Source organism: Miniopterus natalensis, chromosome 5 (assembly GCF_054644295.1).
Source record: "Miniopterus natalensis isolate mMinNat1 chromosome 5, mMinNat1.hap1, whole genome shotgun sequence".
Lineage (NCBI taxonomy): Eukaryota > Metazoa > Chordata > Mammalia > Chiroptera > Miniopteridae > Miniopterus > Miniopterus natalensis.
The window spans coordinates 57,945,532-57,971,404 of record NC_142085.1 but is presented as its reverse complement, the minus strand read 5'-3'; the positions used below and the strand labels follow the sequence as shown (position 1 = coordinate 57,971,404).

The 25,873-nt window shown below is 36.5% G+C and overlaps 1 protein-coding gene and 1 pseudogene across 4 annotated transcripts in view; one reads left to right on the top strand and one right to left on the bottom strand.

The window, feature by feature from the left end:
* Positions 1 to 25,235, top strand: part of CDK19 (cyclin dependent kinase 19) — a 100,662-nt gene extending 75,427 nt beyond the window's left edge. For all 4 annotated transcript variants that reach the window (XM_087817550.1, XM_087817551.1, XM_016217498.2 and 1 more), the window contains 9 exons: positions 1,138 to 1,195; positions 5,900 to 6,031; positions 9,965 to 10,108; positions 10,306 to 10,375; positions 15,004 to 15,076; positions 15,536 to 15,633; positions 16,379 to 16,457; positions 17,132 to 17,398; positions 20,898 to 25,235. In XM_087817550.1, the coding sequence (XP_087673676.1) occupies positions 1,138 to 1,195; positions 5,900 to 6,031; positions 9,965 to 10,108; positions 10,306 to 10,375; positions 15,004 to 15,076; positions 15,536 to 15,633; positions 16,379 to 16,457; positions 17,132 to 17,398; positions 20,898 to 21,029 (1,053 nt within the window). In that variant the 3' untranslated portion in view covers positions 21,030 to 25,235. The remainder of the gene's footprint in view (positions 1 to 1,137; positions 1,196 to 5,899; positions 6,032 to 9,964; positions 10,109 to 10,305; positions 10,376 to 15,003; positions 15,077 to 15,535; positions 15,634 to 16,378; positions 16,458 to 17,131; positions 17,399 to 20,897) is intronic.
* On the bottom strand, positions 11,064 to 11,155 carry LOC148093109 (U6atac minor spliceosomal RNA; annotated as a pseudogene).
* Positions 25,236 to 25,873: the final 638 nt, after the last annotated feature.

The window sequence follows — 25,873 nt, the reverse complement described above, 5'->3', positions numbered from 1 at the left end:
CAAGCTTGAATTTTGAATGTTGTGTGATGCTATTTTTCCCTTCCTGCTCTGGTAAACCAATCTTGTCTTTTGTCTTCAGTTATCACACTCCAGTGACAATAACTTTTAAATCCAGATCTTCCTATTTTCACTCCCCTGGTTAATATGACTTCAGCATCTCACCTTTCTCAAACTCACTATGTCACCTCCTTTCTCTTTGTTGTTCCCACTACCAAACCAGTACTTCTTATAACTTTTCCATAATAAAGATGCCATCATTCTTTCAGTCAGATAAACTCAAAACCTTGGTGAAATCTTTATCACCCTTTGCCTTAATCTTCTGACTTCAACTAGCCAGAAAATCCTGTTCATTTCTCCTTTAAGATGTTACTTGCCTCCATAATTCTTCCATTTCAGCTGAGAAGATCTTGGAAATGGAGTTTATGGAGGAGACATATTGTCCAAAGGCCAATTTCTATAGTTTCTCTGTTTCCAAATGTCTACAAATGAGGACGACTTAAAAGATGTTGGATACATTTGCAGCCGACTCTTCTCTTTATATAGCTTTGTATTAGCCTTGGTTTTTATTTTCTCACATCTTGAAATTATATTTTGAATTCCTCACTTTTGCATGAATTATAGCTGAAACCATGTATGAATTTTAATGGAGTCTGTTGAATGTTGACCATATTTTCCTACAGTAGTTTAGAAATATTTAGCAAGGAATATTCCATTTGATTCATTTAAATAAATGTATTATGTTGTGGTTTGAAATTTTATATACATTTTTCAACCACAAAGACACTGTTGTGGGCTACAAGCAGACAGTTTATAATTTGTACAGGTTTTTACGTTATTATTACTTATTACTTTTGTGGGACAAATAGAAATGATAGCTTTAATTCCTTTGTAATTATTTGTATGATATAATTTTGAAAATAAGATGTTTCCACAGTAAGGATGTTTATGGAAAGTTAGTGCTAACTTCAAGGATGTCAAATACTTTAACTATGTAGAGGGTACTTAATATATGATTATAGTTTTGTTGAAAATACAGATTATTATAAGAACTTTTTCACATTATAAGAACTTTTTTCCATTTTAGAGCATGTCAAAAGAATAAACATAGTAATTTGAATGCTCTATTTTTATTTCTAGAAACCAGCAAATATCCTAGTAATGGGAGAAGGTCCTGAGAGGGGGAGAGTCAAAATAGGTAGGTAATTATTTCTAAAATAATCTATTAAGAAACTGAAGTGACTGCAAAGATGTTTTCCCTTTTTAATACTCTTAGTTAATTTAAAAATTACGTTCTCATAATATTTTTAGAAAAGATATTGGGAAATATAGTTTATAAAAACCCTCAGGTTTATACCCAAAATAAAGTTCCATAATTCTAAGCTGAGGCAAGCAAGCCCACAAAAAATTCATTCCCATACAAAATCCCAAGTTGTGTTTATGTCACTATTACTGTCCTGCACAATCACCTAATCCCATAAATCTTACTTTTGTCTTAGCTTTACCAAATGTTCTTTCCTTTAATACATCCCTCCAACTGTCACCTAATACATATAGAGTATCACAGATTCCCCCCCCCCCGCCCCACATATGTCCTGTGCCAGGTGCCAACATATCTTTTCCAAATGAATAGATATGTTTTCAGACCCTCTTACTTGCCAATCTTAGGTTAAGGCCCTGAAAAGAGTCTTATTTCCTTTTCAGCCCTGGAGGAATCGGCATCATTTATACCTGTGACATATTTGGGGAGAAAATTAGCTAAGAAATGTTTTATTATAATTTATTTTACTAGAAATTACATTTATTGAATGTTCAATGCTTTTTAGAAGGATTTCAAAATAAAGTGTGCTTCATCAGCTTGTTTCCTTTGCTATTAGACTATAGCATACTGGGATTCGTGCAAAGTGACACTAACCTGACCACCTACTAGTCCATTCTGTCCTTCAGCCAAGCCAGCCCTGCTGCTTGGTCTTCTACTTCTTCAGTTAACACACCACCCACCTAGGCCCTGAGGAAGCTGTTCTAAACCAACTTCCCTTTCCTTAAACCTCTGTTCCGAGTTTACTAAGATTCAGATATTCAAAAGTTTTATTGATGTTAATGAAGAACCAGGTCACTGCTTTCCTTTCCTTTCCCTGTCAGCTTCCCTCCGCACCTGCTTTGTACCACTCTTCAGTTGTTCTGCACTCACTCTCAACACTCTTTTTCCTATGGGCATTTATTGAGTACCTACTTTTTGCTAGACACTGGTGAAAGTGGAAGGGAGATCAGGGGTGGTTCCTCCCTGTGAGAGACAATAAAATAAACAGTTTACTATCCAGCATGATAGATACTTTCATATGTTAGTTAACTGTGTTGTTTTACACAACCACCCCATATGGTAGATATTGTAGATAAGGAAAGCTGGATTTAGAGAGGTTGTAGCTTATTCAACCTTTCAAAGCAAGGACTTGAATTCCAAGTCCAGAATCTCTTTCCCTACAAACACAGCTATCTGGTATGACCTCACTGACCACTTTTTGTCAGCACGGCTTTGCCTTTAAACTGTAAGAGAGAGAGTGAGTGACTTTTCCCTCCTAAGGCCCATCTAGTGCCCTTCGTAGCTTCAGTAATCTTCCTGGCTATCCTTCAGCCCCTCGTATTATGGGATCTCCAGTCTCCCCTCCTCAAGTTTCTCCTCTTCACCTTTAAACATTCATGATCCTTTTCCCAACTTTAAAATAAATCTTCTCATATCCATTTTGTTTTCTTTACCACTTGTGCTGTTTTTCCCCCTTGTTCCTCTGCTTCTAGAACACATATTCACCCATTGGTTCCACGTGCCCTGATTTGTTATAACCTGGCTTCTAATTCCATTCCTCAGTTGAAACTGCTCTCTAAAAGGACACCCTTGACCTCTGTCTTACCAAATCGAGCGGCCTGCATTTAGTTATAGTTTTCCTTTACTGCCTTAGCCATTTGCTCTCCTAACCATCTGGCCTTAGGACTGTCTGTTTTCTTGGTCTATATGGTATCACATAATTCTCTTTTTTCTGTATACCACTTTTGCTGTTATTTCTGTATTTTATTCATTATTGCCTCTTACTTCTGTTAACCTGTTGTTTCAATACACCCCAGGCACTGGCTTTGGACATGGCTTCTCTCTACAATTACTTCTTTAGGGAATTGATTAGCTGTAACCTCAAAATCTTGGACTCTGTGAAAATTATTCTAAGATCTGGATGTCAGCTTCCATTCTCTCACCTTAGTTGAAATTCTTATCTCTATTTGGTTTCCTGTGGACAACCCATACTCCCATTATTCGAAACCAAATTCATCATCATTTTCTTATACTTTCCTTTGTTTGTACCTGTCATCACATTTAACCCAGTCATCCAAACTTAATGTCTCTCCTTACTGTTCCCAAATATCTCTACTGTTTCTTAACATAAAATTCTGTATCCCAGTCAGGCTAGTTAGTTGCCTTACTGTTTTAGGGTTAAAATTCTATTCAAGGTTAAGCATAAAACCAGAGTTAAAACTAAGCGATAGTTAATAATAAAGATCAAGTAAACAATTTGGTTGATTAAATTGCTTTACATTTTAATAGCACATTATTTAAAAAAAATTAGTAATGCTCTGATGCCTATGCTTAACTCTATAATACAGTTCTTTTTTGGCTGAAAAGAAAAACATAGTCTAATGGAAAACACATTGTGCCCTTTTCTGTGTCCCTGAGCCTTTCCCTCCTCAGCAACCTAAAGGCTTCCCAGGCCTTACCTAAAATGCTTACTGCCTTCTTTACCGTTCACAACAATTCATCCTTCAGAACCCAGCTCAAGTTCTACTTTCAGTTTAGTCTACTTGTACAAATGTTTATCAAACATTGGTCCAGATAAAACCATGAAGGAGACATAGGCTCTTTCTTTAAGAGACTGAGAGTGTAGGAGAAACCAGTAGGAACTTTCCTTTATTCTTACAGCACTCACCCTTTTTTAATTTTTGTCTACTCTGTGTATTTTGTCATCTCACTTTCACGTAAGCTCCTTTGGTGGTAGACAATGTCTTTTGCCGTTTGTCTATCATTTGATATTGCTTCATTAGCACCCACACCAGAATTTTACTACTACCAACGGAATTGAAAATTTCATTCATATCTAATTTTAGGAAAACAACTGTTAGTAATGTTTAAGCTAGTTACCTTTTGTCTAAATTAGTAATTATTTGAAAAATGGTTTAAAACTCCTTTGAAGTTCATACAATAGACAGGGATTGTTTTCAAGAATATATATTGTGTCCTCTGGCTTACATAAAATCAAGGAAGTGTAGAGAATAAGGGGAGAAGTACTGGCTTTAGCCTTTACTCCAAAACAAAATGTCTTTCAACGGGTGGAACAGCGTTCCATCATATTACATTGCCATCAATGACAATTAGCATCTGTTAAATTTATAAAGCAGTGCTTTGATGTAGGTGTGATATTGGTAGAATGGTTTTGAATATTTTTGTTTGCTATAGGGAAATTTAGTTAAGAAAGAGTAGGCGTTAGCACAGGCTTCCTTGGACAGCTTTGTTTTTTAAGACCTGGCTTCTCCAAAACATTTCTAGAAAGTCATATAAATTATTCAAATTCTTAAGAAATAATATCACTAAGTTAAAATTTGAATGTATGTTGTATCATAGCATATTAGTTTTAGATTAAATGAGTCTCTGTAGTTGAAATTTTAGATACTATTTGTGTATTTTATAGTTCATTGAGGCCCATTATAATCAAAATATACTTCATATATATTTCAAATTACAGAGGTTTATAATTTTTTTGATTTTGCCTTTGTGACATGCAATTATAGCTATAATATGTATAATTTATTGGATGTCAGATCAATGGTTAAGAATGTAGCTGCTAGATTATAACATGGTTTTTGTTGGAGTACTGGCATCTTTACTTACTATTCCTGTAACCATGGATAAGTCATTTAACTGCTTTGGGCCTTAGCTTCTTTATCTCAGAAGTAGGGACCAGAATACCTATTAAACCAGTGTTCTTATGAGGATTGGATGGAGTGATATATGATGTATCTGAAAATGGTTTGTAAACTCTAAAGTGTTCTGTAGATGTAAGGTATTTGTTATTTATTAAATCTTAAGAAAATCAGTCTCCAGCACCTTATTTAGTAATAAATATCCTTTTTACTACTTTTGTACTCCTTTAATAGTTAAATAAGTTAGCTTTGATACAGACCTTTGTTAAATGCTGAATTACACAAATTATCTCAGATATTCTCTGCATGTTCTCGGAAATGTGTATGTGATGTGGTAGTCACTGTACAAAACTGGGTCTCTGTGGGGGGACTGGGGTGGGGAACCCTAGTTTGTATCATTTGCTGTTTTTCATGATGTAAATACTCTCACCACAGCCAGTTTTAAGCCACCAACATGATGTCACTGAACTCAGAGTTGAGACATGTACCAGTCAGCTTTCGTCAGTCCATAGAACTGACTCTATCACACACTGACCTAAGATATAGGTCTGTTTTTAGATGTATAGTCATACAGAAGTCATAATTAATCATGGAAACTTTTAGGCTATCTTCAATTTTTAAAAATCTAAGAATATTATTAATGCAGCTGTCTCTGAAAGACAGGAATCTGAAATCAGACCTGAATTCTCATTTGGACTCTGTACTTAGTAGTTCTGTGACCTTGAGCAAGTCAGAATATCTTTAAGCCTCAGTTTCTTCATCAGTAAAATAGGCACAATAATAGTATCTACCTCAGAAGGGAGATCTGGTGGCTGGTACAGACCACTGGTTGAAAAGGGAGGAAAAGGCTTGCTTTATAAGGTTGGCAACTAGTGTTATCAACCTTGTATGCTTCCAGTAGCATGCCAAACTGAGTTTCATGTTAATTTATTTTATTTTTTAGCTGACATGGGTTTTGCCAGATTATTCAATTCTCCTCTAAAACCGCTAGCAGATTTGGATCCAGTAGTTGTGACTTTTTGGTATCGGGCTCCAGAACTTTTACTTGGTGCAAGGCATTATACAAAAGCCATTGGTAAGTTAATCTAAAATGATTTCCTTTCTTGGCATTGAATTATCATAAATACCAAGTGGTATAATAATGCAATAATGCTGTTTTGTAAAAACCACTTTCTGTCTGTCTGTGAAAGCTCTGTTGTCTTCTGTATTCCTAGATTTTACAGTCTGGTAGATTTGGATTTGTAACTGTATAGGAGAAAATGGTTCTTTTTTTTTTTTTTTTAAGTTTAAAACAAACAAACAAACAAAAAAATATATATATATGTCTTTATTGATTTCAGAGAGAGGAAAGGAGAGGGGGATAGAGAAACATCAGTGATGAGAGAGAGTCATTGATCCCCTACTGGGGATCGAGTCCGAAACCCAGGCATGCGTCCTAACCAGAAATCGAACCACGATCTCCTGGGTCGTAGGTTGATGCTCAACCGCTGAGCCATGCCAGCTGGGCAAGAAAATGGTTCTTTTAAAAGAAGAAAGCATTTTCTTTCAGAGAATAAAGGTATCTGATCCCTTTGAGTTGCTATGGAAATGATAACATGTAAATTTTATTTTGCACTCGCCTACTATCGATCAGAAGAACTGGAGAGAGGTTTTAGAATTATTTTCTTTACAAACAGAAAAACAGGAGTAGTGTGGTGCTGGAGGAGCCCCTTCTTTCTGGGGAAAAGTTAGTCTGTCTGCCTTTCCTAAGCAGGAAACAATATGACTAATCTTTCTCTCTTGCCATTACAGTTATCAGTATGGCAGTTTCTCCATTAAGGTAGAAAATAGATTCTGGGTAGGTTAGCTGTGCTCAGCATCTTGCTATCTCTTCAAGTAAAAAAATAACTGAGTAGGAAAATCTGTTGTAAACACACACTTTGTAGGAATTAAAGTCGTCTTCAGAACAGAAGCATCAGAGATTTTGCTTCCTGGTCACTATATTATCCTCAGAGGATCCAGCTGCAAACTAAGGGAGTCAAGAAGAGGGAGTCCTCCTCAAATCTAGAGATTTCTTTAAAAGGTAAAAAGAGAGGATAGGGAGGGAGTAAATTAGTATTGTTAATATGAAGGGCTAGTTTTATAAGGTACCTAAATTTGTTAAGTATTTTTCCTTAGGTTTTCCTTTTATAGACAAGTAAGCACAATCCTTTTTGTTAAGTTTATGAGAAACCTGGTGACACCCAAAGAACTACAAAGGAAGTTCTTAAATTTGGAAGATTATATTGATAACTAACTTATTCATCAGTAAAAAGGAAAACAAAAATTTTAATATAATAATACCCTCATTCATTGGGAGATCTGATTTGTGCAAAGCTCAGACACCCACAACACATTTATACTTTGTCCAGGGATTGATACACTAGCACAATGCTGAAATATTGTAATACTTCATAAATATTGCGGAAGAATTTTATGAAACGAGTGAAAAAAAGCCCATGAGTAGACTCCGCACTGTGAGATAAACAGTGTATGACAGTAGAGGAATATAGATCCTTCCCCTAGCAGTTGAGCCCATAGTAAAGCTCCATATCCAAGGTGCCAAGGCCTCACTAATAGCATCAGACAGTGCCAGTTGTCTGTGAAGGGTGAAGAAAAAACCACTACGGAAAACAAATGGGAGGAGTTGAGTGATCCTGAGAATGAGAAGTTAAAATTAGAGTCTGACTCTACCTACATTCCAGTGAGTGACTTTGACTGTAGGGCTGTATTTTTGAGACTTCTGGAATTATGATTTCTTTTTCTGTTATTGGGTCTCTTTTTCTATGGAGAACAGTAAAATCTCTTAGGCAACCTCAGAAGGCACCAGAGGATAGGAAGAGATTGAAAGTGTTAGTTGGAATCAACTGGTGGTACTTTAGAACAGAATTGATGCTGAGCTAACCCATGGCATGGGGTAGGGATAAAGGAGTGATAACGGTAGAAATCCGTATGTGTTGGACTCTTAACAAGCACTAATACAGTCTATATCTAAAAGGGTGCTTCCCAATAAGAAAAGGCAAATCCAGCCAAAACCCTCTGTTAAACTAAATGACCTCCCACCAAAGTGTATCCTGCTCTCAGAGATTCTTATACAAAATTCATGCATGGTAAGGCCCATTTTTAACAGGTACCATTAGGTGATTCTATGGTATGTGGTTCACACTTTGACAGCCCACACTTTGAGAAGCACAGTTTTATGAATGTTATAATTAATTGCTCTGTTGAAATAAAAATAGATTTGTTTTTTTGAGAAATAAAGATAATTGGGTATGAATTGGAAACCAGCTGTATTTCTTGTTTTCTCCGGGTAAGGAGAACTGAAATTGAATTTTAACTATCTTGTAACTTACTTGCTCAGTAAATGAGATTTCCACATGTCCAAAGATAAAATCATAATCGCTAATTTCTAATTTTAATCAAGTCCCAATTATCCATTCCAGATAGAAGTTAGGAAAAAAATTAAGGCACATAAAAAGAATAATCACCAAATCAGTTATCTTTAAGCTTGAAATATATTCATAGCAGACATATGAATGCACATATATTCACTCACTCTTCTCCATACCTGGTTTATGTCAGAAATGAGTATTATTTCTATTCGGAACGTAGAAATAAGAGAGTTTTATGATTTGATATCACTGGAGGTTTATAGAATGACTATATCAGGGGCAAGAGTGACAACCAACGTGATACGGGAGAGAGAAAATAATTAAAAAGTCAACACTAAAGAGTGCTACTGTTCTACTCTTTAGTGATGGAATGTTCAGGATGACATGACCCTCCTGCATCATTAAGAAAGATGGCATTACATTTTCTATTTTATAGCCTCTTAAGATGACGGGTGGTAGTGTAATAAAATGGTTATTGAAGGGTTATGTTCCCAATATCCAAAACACTAACTTATGTGGAAGGAAACCATTCCTGAATAGAGTCTCATATGTGAGATATTACTAGATTTTTTTCCCTTCTATTTGGCAATTTGTTTTACAAAACAGCATATACACACTAATTCTAGCTAATGGATATAATCAGACTTTTTTCTTATTTAGCTTGTCTACAGAATGCAATTTCCACATTTAGTAGGCTACTGAACACTGTACTTTTCTATACTATACCACAGTCTGCATTATTTTTTTTAAAAACTACTTATTAAACAGCATTTATTTAAGTGGGTAAGTGTGAATGTACATCTCAAAAATGAATTCATTTGTATATTTGGCAAAGCATTGTAAATATAAAGTCTCTGAATTGAAATTATAGTTTTTCAGTGTATAAAATCCAAATAGAATAACTTATAACTGGTGGTTTGAAATAGTTAATAAAACTTTCAAAGATGCCTAACTTTATCCTGAAGAAGTGTTGGAGAGTTGGAGAAACATCTAAGTGAATGTGTTTAGGTAACATCTATCTCTACTGGTGTATTTATCAGCTTCTGGACCTTACAGTTTGTTGAAAAAACTGAAGTTGGTAGTCTTTCATACAAAAGTTGAGTTATTCCAAATAATTTTATGTGGTATTACTGTTGGTCTAGACTCACAATTCAGACATTCTGCTCTATCATTATGCATTTGATTGCTTTAAAGACCGTATTGCTATACCTGATGATGATATTGTTTTAGTCTGTCAGATCTTGAGTATTATGTCATGTATTAGATTGTCAGTTAAATGCTTTAGTAATAGAATTATTAATATTGGTTAGAAAGGCTTTTGCCTAAATATAAAGTAAATCCATTGCTTGCTACATTGGATTTCCTAAGCTTACCTTCATCAGGAAATACACAAATAAATATTTTTTATTTGGCTTTCAATATGTTGTGTGATGATCAGCTATTCATGTCTCATATATATGTTTTCTTAATACACTTATTTCATTTTGTATATTGCTTCACTGAAAAGTATTTTTATATATAGGTTGTGATTATACCCAGGAATTATAACCAAAGAAATGTAATAAATGTGTACAAAAACTTGTGTGTGTTTTTCACAGATATATGGGCAATAGGTTGCATATTTGCTGAATTGTTGACTTCAGAACCTATTTTTCACTGTCGTCAGGAAGATATAAAAACAAGCAATCCCTTTCATCATGATCAACTTGATCGGATATTTAGTGTCATGGGGTTTCCTGCAGGTAATTTATTTTCCTTTTCAAAAGTGTATTTGAAGTATTTTTAATATATATATATAATATATATATATATATATAATATATATATATACACACACACATATATATATAAATGTATATATTTTTTTTTAAGCTAAAATAGATTTTTTATAAAAGTAACACATTATTTTCTGTAACAATATTCAATATTTTTTTGTAAGATAAAGACTGGGAAGATATTAGAAAGATGCCAGAATACCCCACACTTCAAAAAGACTTTAGAAGAACAACGTAAGTAATTCCATATTAAATATAAGTAGTAACTTCAGTGGGAGTATTTAAATTAATCCTTAAAAAAAACAGATATAGATTATTACTTAAACCAGGAACTAAGATTTTTAAAAAATGTTAAGTATGCCTTATGATTTAAAGAAGGTACTTCAGATGTTGTTCACATACATGCCAGGCTTAAGCTGTAGTATTTAAAAACCAAGAATTTAAGGGGTAATAGGTGGTTTAAATGTCTCTTCTATGTTAGCATGGTAAAGGGCTCAGTTTAAGACCACAATGGTGATTTTTATCTTTATCTGAGTAATGACTGGTGACGGAAATTCTGGGCTAGCAACCAAGAAGGACGGCAGAACAACGCATGGCCTGGGATCTGAGTGACTGGCAGGGCATTTATGTTGAGTAGAAACGAGAGGAGAGGAAAGGTGGCATGAGAGGAATCTGTTATAAATAGGTATGCTTAGAGGAAAAGATGGAAGAGTTTCCCTTTTGGGCAACCTAATGGAAAAAATTCAGGACAGGATGGCTTGTAGAAAAAAAAGTAGACATCATAAAGAGAATGGCCCTAATCATTTTCTGTCCCTCTGTTACACAGTCCTTGGTAGGGTCCTTTGTCTCTATCTCTCTCTTCTAAAACACACACACACACACACCACCACCACCACCACCACCACCACCACCACCACCACCAACAAAACTATGGTTAGATTCCATTGTCAAACTCAAGGGCCTCTTCCATCCTTGTCAAGGGGAGTGTTAACCTCCTTTCCTTTCATACAATACCTCTCCATCTCTTAAAGGTAGCACTGATACTGTTCAAGGTTTTCTCTTTTTACACTAGAAATTTTCCCAGGAAGTCTCCATGATTCGAATGGCCACAATTTACCATCAGTTATGCTGATAACTACCAATTTATATATCCTACTTAGGTCTCTTTTTCTAGTTTCAGACCCATTTATCTAATTGCCTTATGGAATCTCAGTTTCAGTGTTCCACAAAATGCTTCACTTAAATGTCCCAAACTGAATTCATCCTTTATCCTCTTAAACCACTCCTCCACTATATTTCCTCTTGTAGTTATGATATCTTATAACACTACTAAATGTACATGATTCACCTAATTGTTGAAGCCAAAAGTGTGAGAGATACCCCTGATCTCACTCTGCCATTTTGACTCCCAGTGTCCAAACAGTTAGTAAATCCTAGTCAGTTCTTTGTATTAAATATCCTTTGAATCTTTGTATTTCTATCCATTCACCCTGCCGCTATTAAAGTGCAGACCACCACTCTCTCACCTTGAATCCTGAAATGGCCTCCTAAGTGGTATTTCTACCTCCAGTCTTCATTCCAACTCACTGTCTATACTGCAATCATTGCCAAAAGCAGATTTGATCATGTCAGTCTTCTAGTTGCTCTTAAGTCACCATTGCTCTCAATTCCTTAATACACTAATAAAACTGGCTTCTACATCACCAAATTTATCTCATAACCACTGTTTACTTTGTATTCTATAGTCTAGACATCATGGATTTCTTTAAGAGCCTCCAAGGAGCTTTCCTTGTCCTCTGGATTTTTACACTTGCTGTTCCCTCAGGCTAGGATGTACTTTCCTCCCACCCATTTCAACAGACTTACTCCCTTATCCTTTCTACTCATCCTTTAGGTCTTGGCATCATTTGCCTAATGAGTCCTCCTCTGACCTTGCAGGTTCCGAGTTAGATGCTCCACTTCTGTGCTCCTGTAGCATCCTGTGCTGCTTCTCAGCACTGATCACTTAGCACTACAGTTAGCTTTTGAATATACTTATCTCCCTTTCCCTCTAGTCAGTATGGACTATGTCTGTTTTATACACCATTATATGCATCCCCAGGGCCTGATACATAATACATGCTCATTAGTTACTTCTCAAATGGGTATTCAATGAAAGTAGTTCAAGTAATTAAAGGTGTTCTAATAATATAAAAGATAGAGAAAATTAATGAAGGTACATAACATTTAACTCAGTACTTAAAGATCAAAGAAAACTTATTAATAAAAAATGATAGTATTTACAACAACCAGAAATAAAAGGAGAGAAATTTTAAAAGACAAGTGAAATTCAGTTAGAAAAGGAATAGGAGAAGTTTAGAGATAAGAACCCATACTTCCTAAGCAAACAGTTTTACCCACACAAAAGCAGACTGCTGATACAGAAAACAAAATGAGATTTATTAAAATTAGTTTAATATAATACATATAAATCGTTGAAGTAAAATATGATAAAGTTCCAGAAAATATTATTTCAGATAGCATAAAAAGTAAAAGAATAATTCATTTTCATTATTTCAGAGGAAAAGAACCCCAGAACTTATTCTCAAAGTGAATTGGGAATGATAACAATAGCAGTTTCTGTAATCTTTCCAAAGTGTAAGCACTTACTAGCTCATTAGAAGGCAAGGTCAAAATAGCATTAAAAGGAAACCGTTAAGTTGACTTTAAAAGTTGAATGTTTAAATAAGCATGGTCTGATAAAATGCTTCATAATGTATATAAAGAGTTTGAATTACTTTGATAACTGTTCAGCTCTTAAACTATAGCAAATCTGGAAAAGGATTATTCAGAAAACAACAAACAGTTCAGCTTTACTTTAATACTAGGAAAGATAAGAAGAAACCACAATGGGAATTGAGCAGTAGGATTTCTCAAGTTCAAGTCCTCTTATGATAGAAACAAATAACCTGGAGCCTGCAGCTAACCCAAGAAGTCAGTTAATTCAGCATAAAAACCAAAACCATGTAGACAGACTCCATTTCTACATAAACTTTAAAGTTTCTTCCCATTACCAAATTATAGTGGCTACTTCGGCAAAAAAAATGTTCCTGGTATTGGAGAGGAAAAATTTTAATTAGTATACACGGCAAAGATTTTTAAAGTGAAAATGCCTAGTGTTGGCAAAGGTATAATAAAATGGGTGCTCTTACTAACTTGTATGCTACTGGTGAGGATGAAGGCTTCTCAAACTTGAATGTACCTACAGATGACCTGGTGACCTTGTTAAAATGCAGATTCTGATTCGGAATCTAGGATAGGGCCTGAGAATCTGTATTTCTAATGCAGCTCTCAGGTGCTCATGCCTTGGATCTAGAGGCCAGGTTTGTGTAGCAACGGCTTTGAAATGTACATACCCTTTGACCTAATAATTCCAAGAATTTATTCTGTGGAAACAATCAGAGCAGCCACATGTAGCTAATTCAGTACTTACTATGTGCCGGACATGGTCCTACACCCTTTCCCTACATTTTCCCATGTGATCCTCATGACAACTCTATAAAGTAGGTGTAATTTTAATCCTCATTTTTCAAATGAGGAACCTAAGCCTTTCATAGTGGTTAACTAACTGCCCACAATCACACCAACTAGTAAATGACTGAGTCATGGTCTAGTAGGCATCTCTGAGTCTCATCTTCTCTGCAATATTGTCTCCCTACAGTGTGTACCAGATTTACCTACAAGGTAAATCATAACTATTGTGAAACACATTAGTAACAGTAGGAAATATGCAACCATTACAAATAATAAGATTAAGAGCATTTGACAAGGAAAAATGTTTATGAGACAATATTAAGTGAAAAAAGTTAAGAGTATGATCCCAATTTTATAAAAACAGCACAAAAATCCTTCAGTGTTTGTACTATATATATATTTTTTTATATAATGCCAAAGGAAATTTTCAAAATCTTGACAGTGGTTCCTTATCACCCGTGGCTTGATTATGAGTGATTTTAATTTTCTTCTTTATACTTTATTCTCTAAATTTTCTACCATGAACATATATTACCTATTTTTTAACCATTTTAATTTGAAGTATTCCATATATAGGAAAGAATGTATATAATGAAAATATGATATGTAGTATATTTAGAATAATAAAGAAATAACCCTCTTCTCACTCCTCAACAAAAGCAGTAGAACATTACTAAGATTATAGAAGTACTCGGTGTACCCTCCCTTCCTATTGACGCCCCTCCCAAAGAGTAGCCACTGTTCTGAATTTGTATTTATCATTCCTCATTTTTTATTATAATTATACTACAAATAATTATTGTTCAGTTTAGTATATCTTTGAACTTTTTACATAAATAGTATCATACTTTCTGCAATTTGTTTTTTCCCCCCATTCAACCTCTGTATTCATTTTTACTATTGTTAACATTCTTTTATGTCAATATCTAACAATTTAATTACCCATTCTTTAGATAGACATTTGGGTTGTTTACAGTTTTTTCTATTAACAAAATGCTGCCAAGAACATTTCTTGTCTATGTATCCTGTTTATAAATGTGCAAAAGTCTCTTTTAGACTAGAGTGTGTACCTAGGAAAGGAATTGCTGGATCATAAGATATTCACATTTTCAACTCTAATGGTTAATGCATAATTTTCCAAAATGATTGTAACAGTGTAAACTCTTGCATGCAGTATGTAACAATTCCTATTTCTTCACACATTTACCAATATTTAGTTATATATTACTTTTTAATCAGAAAAAACAATGGCGTAAACACATACCTTATAGGAAAATCAATCTTTGAACTTTCCATTAAATGTATGGTGTGAGTGTTCCCAATGATGTATGATTGTTATGTCCTTGCAGGTATGCCAACAGTAGCCTCATAAAGTACATGGAAAAACACAAGGTCAAGCCTGACAGCAAAGTGTTCCTCTTGGTATGTGCATCTGGGAGGTCAGATCCTTAGCACAGCTCTCACCTCATTCTGTTTCCCATGGAATTGTCCCAGCTATACCTTCTCTTTAGAAAGAAATAAGTGGGTGCTGGGGCAAAGTAAATATTTTTCTTTTGAGATGTTACCCTTGACTTCTAGCCTTATTTATTTATTCATTTTTAAATATATCTTTATTGATTTCAGAGAGAGGAAGGGAGAGGGAGAAAGAGCCTGATTTTCCCCCCAATGATTTATCAGCAGAAAAGAATTAAATTCTAAAAGGGCTTTAATGCTAATGATTTTTATCAATATCACATTAAACGTGTGTAGTGTACTAATTGTGCAGTGAGCTGTACAAAAGGGCATTTGATATTAATCCTGTTAGACATTAATACAGAAGTCAAAACATTGACTTGTAAACAACCTTTTCATGTGCTATCAATTTCTTATGTGTTACTCCAGCTTCAGAAACTCCTTACTATGGATCCAACTAAGAGAATCACCTCAGAGCAGGCTCTGCAGGATCCCTATTTTCAGGAGGACCCCTTGCCAACATTAGAGTATGTATCCTACCTATTCTGTGTCCTTTACTTCAGGTTGAAGGTGTTGGGTGGTAGATGAAAGCAAGAGAGCACTTGTTTTGAAATATTTTACTTTCTTCATTAATATTACCTTGGAGAAAAAGTACTCACAAGAAAGGTCCTATATTTTGAAAGAGGCAACACTGTAGACAGGTATGAATGAAAACAAGTATTTTTGGATTGATGATTAATCAGTTTTATAGATAAGAACAAAGCTGAGAACAGATGGGACTTTTATAGATGGTCAGTCAAAACAGTTTAAACAAAACCAGTGGGGAACTGAGAATTTAAAATTCAGTGTGCCCACTGCACTACCATACCCCTCTATTTCCCCATCCTGGGTTTCCCCACCCACATATATCATTGTGCCTGGATTTATTAGAGGTGCAGCTTTTCTTGAGAAAAAAGTTATTTTCTTTGTTGAAGCAAATACAAATTCAGTTATTTTTAGTACTAATGAAGTTTATGTGGAAAAATTCTATGTCATATATGTCAACTTGCTTAAGAGCAGCTAAGATTTGTTACTGAACGTGGCAACTAGTATAAAACTTCAGACAACAAATTATTCTTTAATGCTTAAATTATGCTGTGATGGGAGACATCCAGCAAACACCAATCACGGATGAAGAGTCGGAAATAAGAAAAAGGTAGAATTTTAAATTAACAAGGTCATTCATGTCGTAGATTTTTGGTCATGACATGTATTCTTTGTAATGATCTTTAGCGTGTTTGCTGGCTGCCAGATTCCATACCCCAAACGAGAATTCCTAAATGAAGATGAACCTGAAGAGAAAGGTGATAAGGTATGAACTGCACAGTACATTTTCACTTCCAGAGCGTAAGGGAGAGGCAAAAAGAGAATGTAGGGAAGTATGATTTAATAATCCCTATGTATTTAACCACCTTTTATTTAATTAAGTATGTATTTATTTAGGTGTACTTCTAAATGTGAAATGTAATAAGCTTACAGATAGATGAACTTCCTGATTTGTTTTATAGCCTATTTTATTCCCTGACTCTTCAATCCTTGACTCTTCATTCTTATTGTTTGTTTGGCATTATTACCATCACCTTATGCAGACAGCTTTTCAAAGCGTCATTCTGTTCATGATCATACTTGGAGATATAAGGGCCCTCCCCAAACCCTTTTACCCCAGAATCACTATGGAAAAGCTATTAGAGCTGTTTGAGTGAGGGCAGAACTATTTCCTATGTGCCTATGGTCTCCAATGGGATGTCTGTGTCTGGTTTGGAGGATTGGACTTCAGAGAATGAGTGCTAGTCAGAGCCTAGCACTTTGACCTTTGGGGATGCTGTATTTCCTGGCTGCTCCATTCTTCAGCCGTTCCAGCCACTTTGGTGTCCCACATAGGTTGCCCTGCAGGTTGGGTCAGAGTCACATGTGCACATCAAGTAATGAGTGACATTTCCTGTTAATTGAGTTCCATACCAAGCTTGCTTTTTTTTCTCTTCCAAGAATCAGCAACAGCAACAGAACCAACATCAGCAGCCCACAGCCCCTCCACCACAGGCAGCAGCCCCTCCACAGGCACCCCCGCAGCAGCAGAGCAGCACCCAGACCAACGGGACTGCGGGAGGGGCTGGGGCTGGGGCTGGGGCCGCCCCGGCAGGGCTGCAGCACAGTCAGGACTCTGGCCTTAATCAGGTGCCTCCAAACAAGAAACCACGTCTAGGGCCTTCGGGTGCAAACTCCGGCGGGCCTGTCATGCCGTCAGATTATCAGGTACTCCCCTGAATTTTGTACACGTTTAATGTTTATACATTTCATGAAATCGAAACTTTTAAAATTAAGTAGCACTTAACTCTAAAGTTTGTACAGACTGTACAATCCTGTTTCTAGGGTGTTTTATGAAAATGAAGAACTTTGTCATATTTCATGTAATTGCAAGATATTTCTCTCTTGACTTGTTTATCCTGACACTATGAGGCAGGCACCTTCCTCCTCAAAAAAAATTTCTCATTTTGTACAGACTATCAGCTTTGGGTGAGAAAAAGATAGTTAGATAAGCAGTTGAAAAGGGAGAAGAGGGGTAGCTTATTTTGGACAGAATAGCTATATACCAGCAAGATTTGCCGTCACTGGGAGGAAATAGTAAATAACCACATAAACATAGAAGAGAAAGGGATTAAGACCAAGACTTCTCAGAAATAACCATTAAATCTCACTAGAAATAATTTTGAGACTAGAAAATACTTTTTGTTAAAAGTGTTTTGAAAAAAGAAAACTACAGTTGTAATACAAATTCAAGAAATCAATGAAAAAAGTCTAAGGGTTGGTATTTCGGGAGAGAGCTAAAAATACTTGTGAAAACCGCTGGCAATCTTGCAAAAAATAAAATTTTTTTTCAAGGTACCAACAAGCTAAGAAAAGATCTAAGAAGATGGGAAGAAAATCGTAAACAAAAGGTAGAAAGAAAAAAGGCCTAGAACCATGGCCCCTCGGGGAACTGGTGGAGGAGGACCAGTTAGATGGTTAAAGATGACAGAAAACAAACTACAGGCAGGCGAGCCATAAATGCAGGGTAAGGAACTAGAGTCAAGAAAGATGTGAACAAGAAAGACATAATAAATAGCTGCCTAAATAGGCTTTACATTTTATCACCTCACACCTGTCGGCATGGCTGCCATCAACAAGTCAACGAACTACAAGTGCTGGCGAGGGTGTGGAGAAAAGGGCGTACACTGCTGGTGGGGATGCAGACTGGTGCAGCCACTATGGAAAGCAGTGTGGAGGTTCCTCAAAAAATGAAAAATTGACCTGCCATTTGACCCAGTGATCCCACTTCTAGGAATATATCCTAAGGAACCCAAAACACCAGTCACAAAGAACTTATGCCCCCCTATGTTCATAGCAGTGCAATTTACAATAGCCAAGATCTGGAAATAGCCCAAGTGCCCATCAGTAGATGAGTGGATAAAAAAGCTGTGGCACATTTACATCATGGAGTACTATGCAGCTGTGTAGAAGAAGGATCTTTTATCCTTTGGCACAGCATGGAGGGAACTAGAAAGTATTATGCTAAGTGAAATAAGCCAGTCAGAGAAAGACAAATACCACATGATCTCATTTATATGTGGAATATAATAAACAAAATAAACTGATGAACAAAATGGATCCAGAGACATATAGAAGTATGGAACAGACTGAAGGACCTCAGAGGGAAGGTGGGGAGAGGGGAGTGGGTGGGGAGAGATTAATCAAAGAACTTAAATGTTTATAAGCATAACCCATGGACACAGACCTTGGTATGGGGAAAGCCTGTGGGTGGATGCAAGGTGGAGGGGATCAATTCAATGGGGATAAAAAGGGGACATCTGTAATATTTTCAACAATAAAGATAAACTAAGGAAAAAAATAGGCTTTACATTTTGAACATCTCAACAAACTCATGTACTTTCGTATAACTGCTTCTCTGAAAACTTGGAAGATTCCCTGCTAGCAGAGGGCTGTATAACAGCACTGCCATTTGGTTCCAATTAAACTGATCAAGGTTTCCATATGATCCACTAAAAACAGTAGAAGTCATGAACCTATTTGAATTTTATTATAAATTCAGATTCCCCCCCCCCAACATTGGATTTTTCCTTTATATGAGCAATAAACCTTTACTATATACTGGCTTATCTTTGTGTTTCTGACTGTATTATATTAACCTGATTGTAGTCAATTATGGACAGATTACTTAGTTTTTTTTAAAAAAAAATTAAATTTATTTATTGATTTTAGAGAGGAAGGAAGGGAGAGAGAGAAATATCGATTTGTTCCACTTATTTATGCATTCATTGGTTGATTCTTGTATGTGCCCTAACTGGGGATCAAACCTGAAACCTTAGCATATCAAGACGATGCTCCAACCTGAGCTACCCAGCCTGGTCAGGGCATTAACTACTGTTTTTACTCCTGTCAAATCCAAGAGCTCTTTGAAATGCTTTTCTTTGTCCATCCTGTGCTATTTACTTAAAAATAAAACAGCATATCTATGAAACGGGTAGATATTGCAGCTATTTATTTGGAAGAACTTTGCACTTATTTGCAACTCTCACATCATCAACGTGCTTGTTCTTTCTCTAGTATGGGAAATTCAGTGTACTGTATCTAATTTGCTGAAGCAAAAGTGGTCTTCGCCAGCCGAACAATTATAGGGCCTGTGAGCGGAAAGAACATTTTTTCATAATAAACTTTCAAAATAAAACATAGTCAGAATGTGGAATTTTGCAAGGCTTCTTACATTAACATAGCTAGTCAGAATTACGTAACTTTGGAAGGATCCAGCGAGTTGTTTTTACCAAGCCTATCTTACTGCCCTGCAAGTCCAGTTTGGCAGCCTTTGCACGTGAAGTTGGGGACCTTGTTGATTTGTCCTTTCTTAAACCCCTAGTGCCACCTCAAAGTCATTTACATTTTAACTACAAGTAATAGCTTTATTATGTACATTCTTTTCCACTTTGCTCGTAGGAAGAACTGGCCTTCTAAGCATAGCCAGACATTGGTTTCAGCTATGTTCATGTTTAGGTTAGGCACTGTGTTGTTATTCTATAGACAAATTTTTCTTTCACGTATTTTTTCATATTTTCCCTGAGTACTGTGAAGATAGATGTTTCATTTAAAGTGATAAAGTACACTGAATTGAAACACATTCGTGTCTGCCTCCTCTTGAGGGCATTTTCATGTATGAAAATTTTTTTATTCTAAGTAAGACCTGGTGTTTATAAAACCCACTTATTGCTGCCATGCCCTGTTCAACCTTGCCTTGCTTTGTCATGTAGGTGCTGCTGCTGCCGCCCCCTAGCTTTACTCTGAGAATCCTTTTTCTCTAAACATGATTTCTTAATTACAGCTTTGTTTTATATGAGAAAATTAACAGACATCTGTATACATCATAGATACCATTGATTGACTGCGCCAAATTGATTATTCTTGTTCGTAAATCTCTCTTATGCAAAGAATGACTAACCAGAATTAGTCAGTACAAAGAGCAGTGGACAGCGTTTCCCCACTGCCTTTTGTGTGTGTGTGCGCCAGTGTAGCTTATCTCCCAAAGAATTCCAGCCAGACATGGTTACAGTGTGGCAGGCTATGATTTTCAAATAAGCAAAATGTACTAACACACTAAGTTAGCTGGATCTGAACCAGGAGCCTCTGATGAGAGTGGCTCACTTCTCCATCCCATTGTGATGAACATCTCTTTCATCAGTAACTCCCTTTTCCCGTTTCCTTCTAGCACTCCAGTTCTCGCCTGAATTACCAAAGCAGTGTTCAGGGATCCTCTCAGTCCCAGAGCACACTAGGCTACTCCTCCTCGTCTCAGCAGAGCACCCAGTACCACCCATCTCACCAGGCCCATCGGTACTGACAGCCGCAGCCCAGAGCACAGACTCCAGCAATATGATGTCCGCATTGAAGAGAACCAGAAATGCAAAAACTATGATGCTGTGTAAAACTCATCCACGTGGAAGGAAAACTGTATACTGAGCATCTTGCAGGACTGACTGATGTCTCTTCATTGACCTAAAGAAGATTTTTGTGAAGTTTCCCCAGCACCCTTTCCCTGCATGTGTTCCATCGTGACTTCTCTGGTCAAGCATCTGATCTAATCCCAGCACTTACCTTCTCTAACCTTCAGCTTTTTTTGAAGGATTTCCTGGTGCACCTTTCTCATGCTGTAGCAATCACTATGATTTATCTTTTCAAAGCTCTTTTAATAGGATTTTAATGTTCTAGAATCAGGACTCCAGTGGTGTATAGTTTTATACTTCATCAACTACCTTAGCAACACAGGTAAAAATGCACCTTTTAAAGCACTACATTGTTTTCACAGAATATAACTGTTTTGCTCATGGAAGTCTTAAACATAAATTGTTACTGTCCCAAAGTACTTTACTATTATGTTCTTATTTATCTAGTTTCAGGGAAGGTCTAATGAAAAGACAAGTGGTGGGACAGAGGGAACCTACAACCAAAAACAGCCTAGATCTTAGCAGTTACTATGCTTTATGCTATGAACTGAAGTATGTGGTAGTTTTTATATAATCATTTACGTGGAACTTAGTTCCCAGAATCATCTTATTCTGAATAGTAGTCAGTAATTAAGAATTATAAATTTAACCTTCATGTAGCTAAGTCTACATTAAAAAGGGTTTCAAGAGCTTTGATGAAATGCAGTCCTCTGGTGACCCACACTGAAAGCTGAAGAGAACTTTAACTGCACTAGGATTTCCTTAAGGAGTAATGTTGATCAAAGGATGTATTACTTCCCTTTGAAGGAAGAGCTTTTAGTGTGTCTTGTACATAAAGTTGGCTTCTCTAAAGAGCTGTTGGTTTCTTCACACGTGGGCCATATTGAGTAACTTTCTTACATAATCAAGGGTACTCAGTGGAAGCCTGCACATTAATCTGCTTTTAAAATAAAGAGCAATGTTCTTCATTCATATTTGCATTAGATATAGAGTGACTATTTTTAAGGCATGTTAAAAATTTAGGTTTATTCATGTTTAAAGTATGTATTATGTATGCATAATTTTGTTGTTACTGAAACTTAATTCTATCAAGAATCTTTTCATTGCACTGAATACTTTCTTTTGCCCCTAGGGGAAAACTAATAATTGTGCCTAAAAACTATGGGCAGATAGTATACAACTGTACTAGATAAAGTGCATATTTGCATTTCCATGATCTATGAATTAGAGGCCGAGTTCTTTCTCAGCCAGTATAAAGAACCCCTCACTCCCCAGAGTCACAAAGAAGTGTAGACTTAGAGCACTCGTTGTAATGTAAGGGACAAGACATTTGTGTTCTCTGAATGCTACTAGCAGCACCAGCCTTGTTTTAAACATTTTCTTAGCTAGGAGAATAGCTGATTGTTGTATATGCAAGTTATAAGAATTTTTTTTACTATTCTTTATGAACTTATCTACCTGGTTATGATACTCTGGGTCCATACACAAGTAAAATAAGATTTTAGACAGAAGCCAGTATACATTTTGCACTATTGATGTGATCCTGTAGCCAGCAAGGACCTTACTAATTTCAGCATAATAATGCTTATTAATAATAAAGACTATATAGTGACACTCACCAACACTGAAGCAGTTGACATGCTCCATTGGAAGGAATTTTTTATTGTCTCCATGTACCCCTTCCATTTTTTAAAATGAAAAATTAATAGCCCTCTGCATAATGTAGCTACATGTATAAAGTTCTGTCCTGTGCCCTGAAGCCTCACTGTCCAGAGTTATTGGTCAGCAGATAGATGCTTACTGCACCCTTGCCATGTACCCAGTGCTATGCTGGATGGAAGATACCAAGGGCAAGACGTACTTCCTGGCACTTAAGGAGCTGATACGCTCTCTATTCTGTGAAAGGCAGCTCTCCTGGGATGGTTGGCTTATAAGTGAAACCATCTTAGAATATGAAGGTCCTTTTGTTTACTTCTAAACCCACTTGGATAGAGTTACTATTCCAAATTCTGCTCCACAATAAACAGTGTTATGGAGAGGTTTCTATGTCTAGCTACCTTCAAGAAAGCCAGCAATTCAGTAATACCCCAACAGGCATTAATGTATATTTAAAATGTTCACAGCAGCCTTTCGACAATTGGGTGGCCCCTGGTAGGCAGAACACAGTCTATTAAGTAGCTTGTAGGAAAGTACAATGAAAATAGGAGCTCTGTCCTGCCCTTTGATTACACTTAATCAAAGACATACCCAAATATGTACATGAACCAAATTGCCATGCCCCTTAATACTTTATAAGCAACTTTGATACACAGTTCTTGTAGTATGTGCTTACATCATCACAGGACTACCCAGTGTCCCTGATGTGTAGTGAATTTTACTGGCAGACCAGTGGAGACAATGTAAGGGGATTTCATCAGTTCCCAGTATGATGTTCTCCATATTTAGCCAGATATCTGCATTGCACACATGACTGGGTTTCTGGTCACTGCCCTGGCACTGGCCCTTCTGTGTTGCTGCCTCAGAGTTGGTGATGCCCACTGGTGCCCATTACCCTTTGAAATAATTTTGGTTTGTAATTTCCTTTTTCCTTTAAAGGGGAACAAAGCCCTTAACACATTTATGGGCCCTAAAACTGTGGGACCTCAAAGGAGAACTGTGAAGCTTTTTGAGGTTCAAATTTACCTTTGTAGTCCCCAAACAACCACATTCCTCTTTGAAAATTTATTACTGTCAAGTTCCCTGAGAACACAGTGGAGACATCCCTGAGCACGTAGGAACATCCAAATCAGGGGAGGTCGCAGGAAAGAAGGAATTGAAATGAAGGTGTTCTGCTCTCCATACTACAAATCAGTTTTGAGATAGCTTTCTGGCAAGGTGTGTGTTTGGAAAAAGGGGTTTTAGAGTTTCAGGACAGCAGAGCTCAAGGGTAAGGTAGCCTGGCAGCAGGGCTGATACTACGAGGCTGAAATAATCCTTGTGATGAAGCGGATCATGCAGCAACATGCAAAAACCAAGGATGTGTCTATTTTTATATCTGTGTGATTTTAAAACTTTAGTATTTAGGATTTTGGCCTTCTGCACTACTCTTTTGCTCTTATAAACATAATTTACATTTAAGAATGGAAAGGGACGACATTTACATATGTGTTCACTGCCTCATTCCTGGTGAAGCAACTGTTAGTTGTATGCCTCTAAAACAATGCTGTTTTCTCTGCTAAAGAAAGAAAAAATAGTTGGACAATAAGACTTGCAACTTAATCTGCCTTGAATAAATTTATGTAGCAGAAACTATACAATGAAGGAAGAAATCTTTGCGAATTGCAAACCCCAAACTCTTATCTATGGTGATATCTTTGCAGGGGATGGAGGAAGGCAGTGAAATGGCAGTTAGAGTAAAGGAGGCTTGAAGGATTCAAGTATAAGCAACATTTTATATAAAACATAGTAGTTTAGGTCCCCATAATCTTAAAGAATAGTCACAAATACCATAAAGCAAAGTTCATTGTTTTAGGATTTAAAAAAAAAGTGTTGTACCTAAGGCCATACTTACTCTTCTATGCTATCACTGCAAAGGAGTGATATGTATGTATTATATGGGGAAAAAAATCCTTAATGCACTGTTATCTCCTAAATATTTAGTAAATTAATACTATTTAATTTTTTTAAAGATTTGTCTGTGTAGACACTAAAGGTATTACACAAAATCTGGACTGATGATGTCCTTTTTAACAACAATTTAAGATACTTTTTATATATGTTATGTAGTACATCCTTTCTTAAACTGCCTAGTTTGTATTTCCCATGATTCCTGTTTGTGAAGTGTGCCTGTCCTTGTCTCACTTCAGTCGTTTCCGTGCACGCATCCCTCTTTACGATTATAGAGATGACCATATGATCTCCACACTCCGCTGTGAGGTGTGCGCTCAGAGCCGGCTGCACCCCAGCGAGGCCTGCTCTGGGGGTGCAGGACAAGCTGCCGCTTTGGAACCAAGTGGTCCCTGCTTTTGAGTTGCCCTGGCCTCCTCCTCAAAATGACTGTTAAAACTAAATTACATTGCATTTATTTTATATTCTTGGTTGTAATAAAAATTTAATTGACTTTGTTTCTGTGTGGATTCTTTGTGTAAAAAACTCTTGTTAGAAGTTTTAGTGTTAAAATTTGATCTGTGTGCCTAGAAGCTTTTCAGATCACACTTGTCCTGCAGAGATGCAAAGTCTCCCAGTGAGTTGCCACATGTTATTTTATGCAGGGTGTTTATGATGTCACAAAACCACAGAGGCAAGGCTTAAAATTATAGTTTTATTTAAAAGATCTCTAGGGGAAACATCCTATTTTTGAAAATGAAAATTAGAATGGTGTTCTAGAAAAAAACAAATAGCATGTTGTGGGTGGAGTGGCACTGAGAGTTTCTCCTTTTATAAGAGCATTCTGCTGTACCTGGTTCCCCTTAAGGTTTACTTGGTGAATCCTCTGTGGTTATTCCAAGGGTCAAAGGCATCATGGAGTAAGCTGAAGGATGTTTAAGTGACACACACAAAGTTTCCATTTCTATTTAAAATAGATATTCCACATATCTGACTGCTTCACTGCTTGGCACAGATTGTTTTTTCAATACTGTGCGGTCTACAGGGCAGAGCTTCTCTTGGAAAACTGTTTTTTGACCATAGCTGCCTTTCTAACCAGGCACCTGGGTAGGAGAAAGTGAATGAAACCCCTTACCACTCCAGGGAGGGTAACCTG